Source organism: Meriones unguiculatus, chromosome 7 (assembly GCF_030254825.1).
Source record: "Meriones unguiculatus strain TT.TT164.6M chromosome 7, Bangor_MerUng_6.1, whole genome shotgun sequence".
NCBI classification, from domain to species: domain Eukaryota; kingdom Metazoa; phylum Chordata; class Mammalia; order Rodentia; family Muridae; genus Meriones; species Meriones unguiculatus.
Genome location: NC_083355.1, coordinates 97135774 through 97150424, shown reverse-complemented (window position 1 = coordinate 97150424; position 14651 = coordinate 97135774). Strand labels below are relative to the sequence as shown.

General features: G+C 38.0%; 1 protein-coding gene across 3 annotated transcripts in view; it reads left to right on the top strand.

Annotated features, from left to right (window-relative positions):
• Positions 1 to 14651, top strand: part of Cep128 (centrosomal protein 128) — a 351418-nt gene that overhangs the window by 102324 nt on the left and 234443 nt on the right. For all 3 annotated transcript variants that reach the window (XM_060387987.1, XM_060387986.1, XM_060387988.1), the window contains exon 15: positions 10303 to 10653. In XM_060387987.1, coding sequence (XP_060243970.1) covers positions 10303 to 10653 — 351 coding nt within the window. The remainder of the gene's footprint in view (positions 1 to 10302; positions 10654 to 14651) is intronic.

Genomic DNA, 14651 nt, shown 5'->3' with positions numbered 1-14651 from the left:
GCACATGAATTTAAATACCATACTTGCTCCTCTTGGAATTCCTTGTACTTATAAACTAATAGTTTACTTCAATTTCTGGAGATTTTTATAAAAGTGTTGGCTTTTTCTAGTGTTTTTCTGCAGTTTTGTTTCCTTTTTCCTTTCCATTTGGTTATTCTTATTACGTGTATTTGGTGTCTCACATTTCTGTGAGGCTATGTTCATTTTTCTTTAGTTCTTTTTACTTCAGATTGTATGATCTCCTTTGATTGTAGACTTTTTGGCAATACAAATTAACTATTGAGACTTTGATGTGGATTTTTTTATTTTAGTTTATAACCGTACATTTTAGTTCCAGATTTCCCATTAAAAATGCAGTCATAGTTTGAATTTTCATGTTCTTCATGGGCTCAGTTATTTGGATTCTTGGTTCCTGGCTGGCGGAGCCTGTTTTCTGGCAGTTGTGGTGCAGAAGGCATGGTGGCACAGGTTGAGTCTTTAGGTCTGGCTGTGAGTGCTACAACCTTGCTTCTTCTTGGCCCAAGTTCTTTCTGTTTTGTCTACTGCCAAGGTGTTAGTAGATGTTAGTGGACTCCTGCAAGCTGTTGTCAGCTCAGCCTGATCTTATGCTGTGATGTACTGTACCCTGTGAACTTTAGCCCAGATAAATCCTCCCCACCTTAATTCCTTCTTTTAGGTATTTGGTCACAGCAACTAGGCTAGTAATAATACAAGCGGCTTCTGCCTTTTCATGGCTTTATTTGATGAGATATTATTATCATACCTTCATCCAAAAGTAGTTCCTTTTAGCTCTTTGCTATAATAGCGGCTGTGACTCTTTGATAAGTGCACTATCCGGACTCCCTCAAAGGTTATGTTCTTTTTCATTTATATGCCACCATACTTTTATGTTTTTCAGAATGTCAAAATTTTTGACGAAATGGGATATTTTAGATAATATTTGTATTATGTACTTCTGAGTCACTCTTCGTCCTTTAAAAAATGATTTAGTAAATTGGGTGGAAATGCCGTTTAAGGCTTTTTCTGAGCAGCGTGCTGCCGTGACACCACGCGTATATCGTATGTGCAGCTCCCGCTCTCTGAGATGACAGAGGCTTTAGCGGGGATCTTTTCACACGCTGGCTTCCTGATCTCTCTATCGAACATCTGGCTTATCTAACTGTGCTGCTATCTTTTCCACTATTCGCTTCTGACGAATTTAAACTGATTGGCTTTTCATGACAGCGTATTGAAATATAAATGCATTGCTCTGAAGTGATGCATTGTGATAACATTACAGGTCATCTTTACGGAGTTTCTCATGTGTGTTGGCCATAATGTTCTTTAGTTGTACCATGTGGTTCATTCTAGACATCTTTGTTGACTACGTCAATATTGGTGAGGCAGGGTACATGTTTTTTATTGATGCCTGTGTTGTCCTGCTACATGGCTCAGCATGTTGTAAGAAGTTTGTTCTGCCCCATTTAGACAGTGGAACCCCAAACCATTCTGCTTAAAGCAGTATAGTTTTTATATAATATAAAAAAACCCACACTTTCTGTTCTTTAAAATTCTTTTAGATTTACCTTTATTATTTTACATACACTAGTGTTTTGCCTGCAAGTATGTATGTGGACCATGTGTATGTCTGGTGCACATAGACATCAGAAGATGGCATTGGATCTCTGATACTGGACTTAGAGACAGTTCCAAACTGCCACGTGGGGACTGTGGCTCAGACCTTTGCAAATACAACAAGCGAATCTTGACCATCAAGGCAGGTCCCCAGCCCTGAATTTTCTTTTATCTAAGTGTCAAGTTAAGTTAAACATCAAGAATTGTGTCGCTGAAATTATCAGTCTAATGGGGTGTGAAAAAAGATTAAGAAAATACAAATGTACTTTAAGAGATGCTTGCTTGCTAGGATCAGGGGGCATACAATTAATTGATGTCTAGGTCCCTTGTGTTTTAAGTTAAACACCCTGAAGACATATGTATTTAAAATCTTAGTATGAGCATCACAGTTAATGGGACAAGTTAGTATTTCATTTCTTCACAGAGATGAATGTATTGAAGTAACTGAACATGATTTTCTGTTCTTTGCCTAAGCTTGGTGTGATGTTTCATTAAAAAGTACAAGTAGCTGTATGAAACATATTTTCTCATAGGATGTGTGGAGAAACAATGATTTTTAATTGCCAAGATGTACAGGCCAACTATTTTGGATTAGTGCCACGTGTGTGTCTCTTTACTTCTTAGGGAGAAAACGATAGCAGTGTATATGTAAAATTAATATGCTAGTAATGGAAAGTTACAAAAAACTTTTTTGACATGGCACTAAAGTGGCCTTTGATGTTTAATTTCTCCATCACTTGTTAAAAGTTTGAATCAGTTTAATGTGTCTTTTGCTTGAAGGAAGAATTTACTCTCAGATTTTAAGTATGTATTATGTATTGTGCTATTCCTGTACTTTGGATGAAGCTTTATATACTATGGCCTCAGTAAGTGATGGCTTAATTTGGCTTCCTGTAGATACGTTTCAGTGCCGCAGACTTGCTTTGATTGATCTGAGTTCTTTTGTTCAAAGAGACTTGTCTTGGTTCTCCTGACTAGACAATTGATGAGTTGTTCTTTCAGTACCAGTTCATAAAAATGCCGAAATTTATCCTGAAATGAGTTCATCAGGACATGTGATAGCGTTTCAGGTTATTTTCCAACAGTGGTGAGTGGGTCTTGATCTAATTGAGAATCTGAGAATTTCTGATGAGATCCTGCAGAATTATTGGTTATTTTGTCTGTTCAGTGATGGTTAGACTTTACAATACCCACACCTATGTTTAGTGTGGGAAAAACTTTTCTAGATACTTTTGTAACCCTAGGTGTTGTTAACATAATTAGCAGAACAGGTCCTGTCTGGGCTTCCGAGAAGCACTCAAAGCTGATGCTGCCTTGCCTCAGAGGCAGGGAGTGGGCATTCACCTTAGACAGCCTGGTGTCTCCTTCACTGCCATCAGTAGCAAAGAGGGAGCAAGAATATAACCTTTGTCATATGTCTGCTTTCCAGATCTCTCTATATCTCTTTTGTAGATCTGATTTGTATACCAAAAAAAAAAAAAAACAAAAACCAAAAACACAAACAAAAACAAAAACCAAAAAAACCAAACCCAAAACACAAACAAACCAAAGTAGCTCAGGATTATGCAGGTGAGTCTGTTCAGAGGGCCATCATTAAGGATAATTTGTTGAATTTCTTTCAAATGGTAGTTTGTTTATGTAAAATCTTAGTTCCAGGGGCTTATTGACCATTGTTCATTTTAGGGCTACTGTTTCTGTTTGTGAAGACAAAAATTTGCATGGCAGTGCTTGAGGCGCCATTTTGTGTTGATGTGTTGTTCTGGTATGTTTCCATGCATGCTACTTTTCACTGTGGTATGTTTCTAGAAACTCCACTGTGGTACTGATGATTCTCTTTTTGTTGATGAGTTTTTATGGAAAATATTTTCAGTGACACTTGTGTTCTTACCAAAGCTTTGTAACCAGTTATTTTAAAAATAAACTTAATAAAAATATAACTTAATAAAATAAACTTATTAAAAATAACTTTTACTCTCTATAATGGGTTAGGATTAGGATGAAAGTTATGTAAAACTTGTTGTTGTTTTTTTTTTTTTTCTTTGCCTTTTGGCTTTTTGAGATAGGGTTTCTCAACCTTGGCTGTCCTGGACTCACTTTGTAGACCAGGCTGGTTTCAAACTCACAGAGCTCCTCCTGCCTCTGTTCTCTGGGTGTGCGCCGCTGCACCGGGCGGTTATTCTTTGCGGTCCATTACATGACTATAATGTAAACATTTTTATAGTTTTATAGAGTTCATTTTTTTGTTGTAGGACATTTAACACCAAATACACATAAAGTCATAGCTATTATATATGTGATATATATACATATGTGTGTATATGTGCGTGTGTATATATGTGTGTGTGAGTTGTGTGTGTGTATGTGTGTTTGTGTGTGTACGTGTGTCTGACAGGGCAGCTACTAGAGATATTGCAACTGATAGTTACTTTCTCACTGGGATTTAAAAGGGCTTCCTTCCTCAGCTTTTTCAGATGTTATAAAACTGGAAAAATGGAACAAATTTAACAAGTGGCCTTTTCTGAAGGGAAATTAGTGAAGACTAATTTTGAAAACACAAAGTTTACAAATGATTATATTTTCATTTGGTTACACCTAGTTTGGGATTATTTGAATTGTGAAGTCATGTTAGTCTGAATCCTTCCTTACACCAGCCCTTATTTGTGAGTATTTGGGAGACTTGTCCCTTTGGTCACATTTACTTGTTAATATTATCCTTCTTCCTGTTGGCCTTTGAAGCCTTTTCCTCTACCAGTACCAAGGTTCATAGTGAAGTGATCAAGAAAAATCCTGAAGGAAAGGAGAGGTCAGGAGACTAGGTCACTGTTGCCTTAGGGATGCTGAGAATCGAATTCTCCAGGCTGAGTTTCTGTCCCCATTTCCCCATCCTTGCCTCTCCTCTTAACCACTTTCATTAGTAGTGTGACTCATCTCCTTTTGCTCAGATAATCAGTACCTACAGTAGCTCAGGCATCTTATGCAAGGAATTGCTAATTGGGAAACACTGTATGATGAAGTGAAGGCACTGAGGGATGGGACATCAGTATGTACTTGGTAGTGTGAATATGAAGGAAAGGAGATTTGGAACAGGGAAGAGTTGCTCATATATATACATGCCTGAAAAGTGAATTCAGCTACAAGACTATGTGCTTCTCTGGGACATCAGAACAGAGAATCATGCTGTCTGTCTTTTTTATTCTAGCAGTTTGTGTGTTCCTCGGCACACTAAATGTTTATTGTGTTGAACTGGAAGATGCAGAGGATTTCCCTTGGGAAAACTGACGGGTTTCCCTTTTTTTCCTTTTCAATGCTCTTGAATGCTATAGGTTGTTCTTACCTGTTATAAAGCAGCTTTGTTGACTTTCCTGCAATTGAGTTGAGTTGGAAAAAGAATTGGTTCTAAAAGTCCATTCCTGCTTTAAATAGATAATGTTCAATTACTTTAGATGTTGCTATAATATTTTAATATGTGAGTATTAGCATAATGTACTTTAGTGATTAATCTTCCTCAGTTAGATGTCTGATCATGTTATTCCCTTGCCGGGCAACCTTTGAACGTTCCAAGTGGATTTTGGCTTCCCCTTAGCTCGATTTCTGACCTGCGTTTCTGTCTGTTTTTAGCCTTTTAGAACTGTCACTCTTCATCATCAGCTACCAGGAGAGCATGGTGTGGACTCTTTTGGTCACGGTTGCTCATTTCCACTCCTTCAGCCAGATCTTCTCCTCTTTACACTTCACATTTCCTGCTGTTCTTCTGTCTTTCTTCCCCCTTGAAGCCTTAACTGAATAGATGAGTTTCTGTTGAATCTACTGACTAAAATCATGTCTCCACTAGCGTCAGTGTGTCTCCCACCCCCAGTCAATTGCATTTGCCCAGTCAGCACTTCTCGTGTAGTACTTTTCCTCAGTGCCTAGCACGTTGTCTTCAGTCTTGAGCCTCGTGAGCAGAAAGTGCTTACCTCTGGTGTACATGTACCTGTTTATTTATCCGTTTATGTAGTGTTTCTTTTTGGAGACAGGGTCTTGCTGTGTGTCTTAGTTGACCTGGAACTCTCTGTGTACCACAGGCTAACATTGAATTTTTGTTAATCCTCCCATCTCTACTTCCCAAGTATTGGGATTCCATGCTTGAGCCAGAATGCCCAACATGGTAGGAAGTTTTCTGTTTTTTATTCCTCCCCAATACTAGGACTTGATCCCTAGGCTTTGCAGATGCTAGGCAAGTTCTTTATCAGTGTACAATGACTCAGGTCCTGGCTTTTATTTAAATTCATGTCAAGGCTTATCCTATGATTCTTTCCCCCCCTTAGTTTCCATAATTTTTTAGAAATAACTGTGCATTAATGTTTATATAATTCCAATTTCTCATGATTCCTTTCTGTTTCTGGCCATTCATATATATGTTGAAGTTCATTAGACTATATTCAGGTAATTGATAGTGATATAGTAGTTGACTCATTAGGACTTGTGGCCAGTCCTTGATATGTCATATACATATTTCATCTTGTATTGATCAGTCTGCTTCAACTCCTCCCTTCTAAATGTAGACGTTGTACACTAACTTTCTGATCATAATATGGCCTCTGGTCAAATATAAAAACATGTTTGTTCTCAAGTACTTAAATGTGCCACTTACTCTTCAGGTACTTTTGAGATCTTGTGTAGGTTGTGATTCCAAGGAGAGTTTGGTGTTTTTTGGCACATTTTGTAAACTGAATGAATTCTATTGGTTTAGGCTTCAGAGTCCTAGAGTTGGGATTTAAAGTCAAATCTGAATTTGAAGTTAAATCTTGCTACTGTTTACTTTGCTTAGACTGTGTAAATGTTGTTTATGTTGAAATTTTTTTTTTTGTCTTGGAGTTTGAATTTTGTTATGTGTTAGGCAGATGGTACTTATGTGACCATCCCAAAGTTAAATCCCATCGTTAAACATGAGTTTCCCTAATTGACAACATTTTACAAGTGGATTCTCTGCTAGACGGCTTATGCATTTCACATTTAACTCCAATGGGAGAGAACTGGATACTTGCTCCTATTTTCTGTGGGCTTTAGACTCCATTCTCCTTTTCTTTACTGGTTTTTCTTGGTATCCTTTCATTTCACTAAATTTTATCATAATTCTGACTATAATGTGCTGAGTCCCCTATATCCTTCTAGATCTCACCAAACCTGAGGTCTTTAACATAAGTATACATCACCATTTTCTCTTCTTTGAAGAGTGAGAATAGAAATGGAGTTGAGTTGTATAAAGGGTTCAGATTTTGTTGGAAGATCTATTAATATTTTGATAATGTGTGGAAAGGAATTCTTAATTAAAAGGGGGTTTCTGTGTTTTTTGACTTTCTCCTTTGACATCATTTAAACAGGGAATAAATACCATGAAGTGATATACTGCAGGGGCTGAGATAATTTTATTCCTTCTAATTATACAGAGTTCTTCAGGTTAGAAGTTGCCTCCAGGAAATAGCATTTCTAGCTTATTTGTGTACTGATGATAGAGTCTTATAGAGGATGGTAGAGTAGTAAATGAGATAGTTTGGAATGACTGTTGCATAAATTGGATAGAGGTGTGGAAAAATTTCTGAAGGCTGGTAGGTGGCTCTTGATTTGTGATTGAATTGACTAATATTGTATGTGATTTCTTTTTCCCCCCTAAGAGATTCAAAGCTCATAGTAAGGATTAGGAAACTACCTATTTCACCCATAGTTTTGTTGATGACCAGTTCAGAAAGAGTTTGAGAGGTCAGCAAGACAGTGACTAAAATGAAAAAATATGGAGGTTAGGGACCCAGGTTTGAAAGCTCAAAGAACGGATGTTAAGGGAGAGGTCCTATCCTTGACAATGATTAGGTATAGCAAGAGGGATGGTGTCAAGAAACTGGGTAGATTGGTATTTAGCTTCTACTCTGGGCCTAGGAGAGTAGGAGAAGGTTCTTGCTTTAAAGACGACAATTCTCCATGAAGATGGAACTATGGGATCGATAACTAAAGACATGCTGGATTTAGGGTTCTTCGAGGATCAGTTGTTTAGCAAAGATTGGCAAACAGGAGTTCTGGCAATAGACTATGTCCAGTCCCTGTTCATTCATATACAGAATGTGTGATCTTAGACAAGTGTAGCAATCTTGGGCGGCTGTCAGCAAAATGAAACAACAGTGAAGCCTTACTGTAGAGGTGGGAATGAAGGAAGTAATGCGAATGTCTAGAATAACATAAATGCTCAGGAAATTTCAGGTAGCACTTACAAGTTGTGTATTACTGCCAGCACCTTGTCACTAAGGTCCCAGCTTATGTCACTTCCTAAGTGTCTCTAGTCCCACTGTAGAATCAAGACCTTTAGACAGCTCTGCACAATTGTTAGCTTTCACTGCTGTTGAGCATAACTTGGGAGTTGCTTGTGAAGCCTTTCCAACTAAATTGTCAGGTTTGTTTTTTATTTTATTTTTTGGTAATTACACTGTGTCCAGACGGTAGGTGCCTACACAGAGTAATTGTAACCATTCTCCTTTTGTGTTATTTGTTGTCAAAACCGGTAAGAAGGAAGCAACAAAGTTCACACTTTTTGTTGTTGTCAAGTGTGAAATCATGCGGTTGTTGTTCATTAAGAAGGTTGATTTCTAAAATATTGCTAAAGCGTTTAGCATAAGGACAAATGGTAAAGCACAGTCACTAGGGTTTTCCATCTCAGCTTAGAATTTTCCATGCAAACACAGTTCTCAGTTGTTGGATTTGGTTAGAAGAAGAATTAAGTCCAGGCTTCCAGGCTTCCTTGAACATGGCGAACTGATCAAATGCAAACCTGCTGCTTTGAAAATGAACCCTTTTTTCAAGGCATTGTTTGTTTAAGAAGATAACTTTTGTCATAATGTCAAACTGACTTTTCTTTTTTTAATATTGAAAAGTTTTTTTTTTTTCCTCACATAATATATCTTGATTATGGTTTCCCTTCTCTCTGCTCCTCCCAGTTCCTCCCCAACTCCTGGCCCATCTGGTTACCCCCCCCCTTTCTGTCTCTCATTAGAAAATAAACAGGCTTCTATTTGATGATTTCATTTAGATCACCATTTTATATGAATATGTTTTAGGAAGTGACTTCTCTCTTTTGTTTCCTCAAATGGCCCTTCATTTTAGCTGTCTCTCCCTGCAGTCCCTCCTTTGTCTCTCTCGCCCCTCCCCTTCTCCACTTTATCCCCCTGTTCCAGCCTTCCCCCATTTCCATCTATAATTATTCTTTCCTCCTTTTTCTAAGGAGATCTGTCCCCCCTGGCCCCATTCCCTTCCTTTATACCTAACCTATATGGTTCTATGAACCATAGCTTGGTTATCATTGAACTGTGGGGGACTGATACTTAGCTTTAAGCCATTGATCATGGCTAATGAAATTGAGGCCAGAAAATGCTACTGTTGAGGGCAGAACTCTATAAGGGCCCCTAGCCTGCCTATTGTGAATAGATGGTGTTTATTGCTCTGAATCACAGCATCTTTTCAGCCTGTTGGATTCATTATTATTTGGACCAATGACATTTTAGTTACTTTAGTCATTTCTAGGTATAGGAATGTGACTTTCAGGAGGCATAGCTTGTGTGAAACACTGTAAATACTTATTTCTATACTTGTGACTTCCTAAGCAGGTTTTATGAGTGAAGTAACATTGTTTTACTTGTATAAAACCAACATCCTTTCATTTTTTAGTTCAATATGTAATTCTCATATTTAATAATTTATTTTAATAATTAATTTAATTCATCCTTATATTTAATTATTTAATCAAATATTTAATTATTTTCATATTAAATAAGTATTATCCATCATGATTTAGTATAAACTTCCAAATTTAAAACAGAAAACCACCTTCAACATCTTCCCATTTGAAGAAAGCTAGATTTTTAAGATGCTTGCCTTGACTAAAGAAATGTCCTGAATAAATACCTTTGTTTAAAAGTCTTTACTTCAGTGGTCCATGTCAGCTTAAGAGCAGTGTTCAGACTTACATTACATTGGTGTGGCTGGAAATAACTGTGGCCACTTCACAGGGAATCTCGAAAGGAACTTTGAAGCATAGTGTTATCTACAGTGGTTTTTCCATCATCAATGCTCATGTTATTGTTACTGATTTATTTTTTTATTGTAATAAAGTTTCATGTGCTGCCAGAAAGTGAAATGCCACAAAATTGCTTCTATGAGTTTTCTAATAACCTAACACATTTTAAATCACTGACATTGCTTCAGTTGAACAAAACACCAGGTTTTTACTGAAATAACACGTGATTTTTCTCAGCACTGCTTTCTATTTTTGTGACAATTAGAAAGATACAGTGTAAAAGAAAGGTAATAGTTTGTGCCCACTAATTTGACTATTAACTACGCAGAATGAACCATTCATTCTAGATTGATTGTGGATGAAATTAGATGATCATGACCTTTTCTTTTTTTTTTCTGAGACAGGGTTTCTCTGTGTAGCCTTGGTTGTCCTGGACTCACTTTGTAGACCACGCTGGCCTCGAACTCATAGATATCCCCCTGTCTCTGCTTTCCAGAGTGCTGGGATTACAGGTGTTACTGGTGTATGCCACCGTGCCTGGCGATGGCGATGACTTTGGTCTCAGTGACAGTAGAGGGTCTGGGTTTGCACGGTACACACCCAACCTTGACAAGAACGTAATCTTAATGTTCCCTGTGGTTAATTCCTAGAATCTGACATATGAATTGGAGTGCAAGGAAAAACAACAGCTGCAGATGCTGGATAAACTTAAGGAGATCCAGACTCACTTTGACACCTGTGAGGCCAATCGGAAGTGTGCTGACATGCAGATCTCAGAGCTGACCCAGCATGCGGAGGATGCCACCAAGCAGGCGGAGCACTACCTCAGTGAGTTTCAGAGGTCAGAAGCCCTGCGAGAAGAGTCAGAGAAGAGGAAAGAAGACCTGAAGACAAAGGCTCAGGACTCCATCCGCCAGTGGAAGCTGAAGCATAAGAAGCTGGAACGGGCATTGGAGAAACAAGCTGAAACCCTTGACCAGCTGACGGATAAGAACAGTCAGGTAGAAGAGCTAGGTTCTTAACCCTTTGTTTATCTATCCGTTGAATAAATGTTTGAGGACCATGCTGTGTCTGTACATATCTAGACATATCAATCTGTCCAGGAACAAAGAGCCATTAAGTATTGTTTAGTTGAGGGGAAACATTATATAGAGTCTGGATTTTCCAAATATTCTGAAATATTTTAATATTTGGCGACTTTTTAGAGTTGAGGGATCTTCTACCTTCTGTCTCAGTTTCACTTAGGAGCTCCCTAAATTAAATATTCTTCTAACTTTTCAGAGGAAAAAAGTCACTTAATCTCTATTAACATCATGTGGCGTTCCCCAACCACATTGCTTTAAAATCTCATTTAGCTGAGTATTTTGATTTAAGCGTAGGGAAGAAAGAAACATGTTAAAAATGTAGTGGTGACTAATGAGTTATTCTGGAAGGTGTTTTAATAGGCTGATCTAAATGAGTGACACTGACGGTCTCATTGGCAGAGCAGTGCTATCAGGTCACAAGGCTCCTTATCTTATGCTCTCCTGACGGCAGCAGAAAGATTCTAAGTGTTCTATGTTTCTTGGCATAGTGAGTTACTTTAAATAGGTTTGATGTTCCTCTGTTGATTTTCGCCTATGTCTTTAGGTTGAATTAAACACAGATGTTAATAAGAATAAAAAGCAACATCATGATTGATTTTTGTCCATGTTTGCTCTTGGTTTATCATATGTACTTTGTTGTTTGTCGAGAACTCAAAACGGTTCAGAATAATCATTTGGTTAAGTGGACTGTCTTAGGAAATAGTAACAATAACATGAAAAAATGAAAGTGCAGGACAATTTACATTTATTGGATCAATTGTCCTCACTTATATGTCATTATTTATAATGGTAGATGCTTATTTAGGGTCAGATGTCACAAGCATGAGGCATTATCCTTTCAGTATGCATTTTTCCTACTTAAGATCAAGGAAGCTTGTGTTCACTGTGGAGCTCCTTTCGTCTGAACTCATCTGACACACAGTGAGTGGCTGCTTGCCAGGAGGTAAAGCAGTCCTAAAGCTTTGGACTTGACTCTAAATTGATTTGATCAGAGCAAATTCCTCTACCTTGATTATACTGTTGTCTGCCTGGCCTGGCAACTGGTTTCCTGAAAAAGCCTGTAAGGGAAGGCAGCTAGAGAGCAAGGAGTTGCTATTGATTGACTGTGAGCTATCTGGGGAATCTTACTTCATTAGAGGAAATTTAGAAGGGTCTGTGCCACCAGGCAGTATCAAAATTTACGGTGCTGAACACTTATTAGATTGAGTTTTCAGAATACTAAAAATTATTAAACAATCATGTCCCAGAATATCCCTGATAAAATTATTTTTTTATGATTTAGCATTACTGATGATAAGCAGAGAAGTAGCTCTAAAGTGATTGCTATAGTTAGGGTAGGATTATAATTATCACAGCAGGCATTGTAATTTCTCCTTTAAAAACCTTAAAAATTAATGCTACATGGCGCAGTTTGAGCAATGGTTAATCAAGGAGGAAGGATTAGAAATGTTATGCTGAGGCTCCAAGTGTACAGTAAATCTGTGATGTATAGATAGGTGGCGAATAATTTTGGAAAAAATTAAAAATATCTAGCAGGTTGGATGATGGCTCATACCTGCTGTACAAACAAGTATGAGGACCTTAGACTAGGTCACAGGTATTCGAGTGAAAGCCAGGTACAGTGGTACATATCTGTGATCTCAGGACTGGGAATCAGAGACCAGAGGCATCTGAGGAGCTTCTTGGACAGTTGGGTTAGCCAAAACACCAAGCTTTAGGTTCATTGAGAGACCCGGGCTTAAAAAAAATGATGGAGAGTAACAGAGGAGGCATCCTGATGTTGGGTTGGGGTCATAGGTCAGCAGTAAGGTGCTTACTTTACATATTCAATGCCCTAGGTTATATAACACACATACACACACACACACACACACACACACACAGAGAGAGAGAGAGAGAGAGAGAGAGAACAGCTTGTTGAATATAAGGACTATTTACTTAATATTTAATTTTTAATAAAAATCACAAACTGCCTTAAGGCATAATATAGTCCCCTTTTTTGTTTTGAGCTAATTAGTTTTATAAAATGACTCTTGGGTATATTTGCAAGTGTATTTTAAAGTAAAAATGATACTTACAAATATAACATCTTGTAGTTTAAAGAATGAATTAATTATTTAAACATAGCTTGGGAGCTTTGTTGATCCATTTTGTGTGGTCTAATGGTACAGTTTTTCTATTTGTAAAATGATTCTATGCCTAGTCTGTTTCTCTCTGTAGCCTAATTTATAATCTGCTCTAAGATTTGCCACTTAAAGGTTTATTAAAAGATTAAATGCTTCTCTTTAAATACACTTTATTTCTTCTATTCTTCTCATGTACATTTATGGAATTGTGATCACATGGCACAAATCTATTTTACTTACTAAGGGACATGTAACTTTAAGCAAAAAGCATATATAATCACAGAAAAATAGCATAAAAAATCAAGAAATGTCAAGTCTTTTTCTTTCCTTCAAGGAGAGGACATGGGTATTTCTACCAGGAACCATTCTGCACCGGAAGAGTATGCAGGTCAACACCCAGGGAGACCGTGGTGTCTCCATAGCTCCAGTGAGCTGGCTGTCCTTTAGAATAGTTTAGCTCCTTATTTTGTTTTTAAGTATGTTGGAAATCACTGGTTTTCAGGAGTGCTTTGAAAAGTAAAGAGGAAGAATTAGAAATCTTGAGTTGATCACGGTATTTGAGCGATGTTTCTAATTTTCCTCACGCTTTCCTATGCTGTTGTTAGGGCAGCTAGTGTTCCTTGCATTTTCTTCTCTTTCTTTTGATGAGTTGACAGAATTATCAGCAGGCTTGTGTATTGAGCTTTTTGCTTGATTGTGTTTGACTTTAAGGGTCTTCATTTGCCATCTTTTCCATCTATGAATTTCTCCCCTGCTGAGGGAAGTAATATCCTGCCCAGTAAGGTCTGAACTATTTTAATAGTTTAAGGAAAGAAGGCTCATTGCTGATGTGTTCCACTTCTTGAGTATGTGCTGAAGCCTATGAGATGTAGCTCAGAAAGTATTGGCATTTTATGCATTTTTTTTTCAAAAGGCAAATAACATTACAACCTCCCTCATGTACCTCTTAGTAAGATTAAAATGGTGATATGGATATTGGCATGAGGCCTTTGAGGAGCTGTCCTTTTTTCTACTCTTTCCAAGGTTTTAATGCCATTCTTTTTTTTTTCTCATAGCTTTTTTTTTTGTTATTATTCTTTTTTTAATTTATATTTGTCTCTCATATATCACATCCCAACTGCAAATTTGCCTTCCTCCCCTCCCTTCCCCCTAACCTTTCCCCTGACCTTTCTCTCTCAGGTCTCCTCCTGCTGCTGTCATCTCCCTTCAGAAAAGAACAGTCCGCCCAGGGATATCAACCAAACTCAGCATAGCAAGCTACAGTAGAACATGCATATACCATCACATCAAGGCTGAACAGGGAAGCCCAGTGGGAAGAAAAGGTTGTCACTCTTGAAAGGCAGGCAAGAGAGTGAAGGACAGCCCCTGCTTCCACTGATAGTATTCCCACAAGAACACCGAGCTACTCAGGGATAACATATACGCAGAGGATCTAGGTCAGATCCCTGCAAGCTTCCTGATCTCTGCAAGTTCTCATGAGTCCTGGTCAGTTGATTCTGTGGGCTGTGTTCTCTTGGTATATTCCTGACCCCTCTGGTTCCTTTGATCCTTCCTATCTCTCCTCCACAGAAGTTCTTCAACTCTGCCTAGTGTTTGGCTGTGGGACTCTCTATCTGCTCCCATCACTTGCTGGATGAAGTCTCTGGGAGAAAGAAAATATAGGAGAAATGACTGGAATTGGGGGGTATTTTGGGGACAAAGTACAATGGAAACTCTATGGAATCTCTGAGAGTTACCCTAGCAAAGAATCCTAGGAAGGGGGCACAGCCTGAACCAAGCATCTTCTGT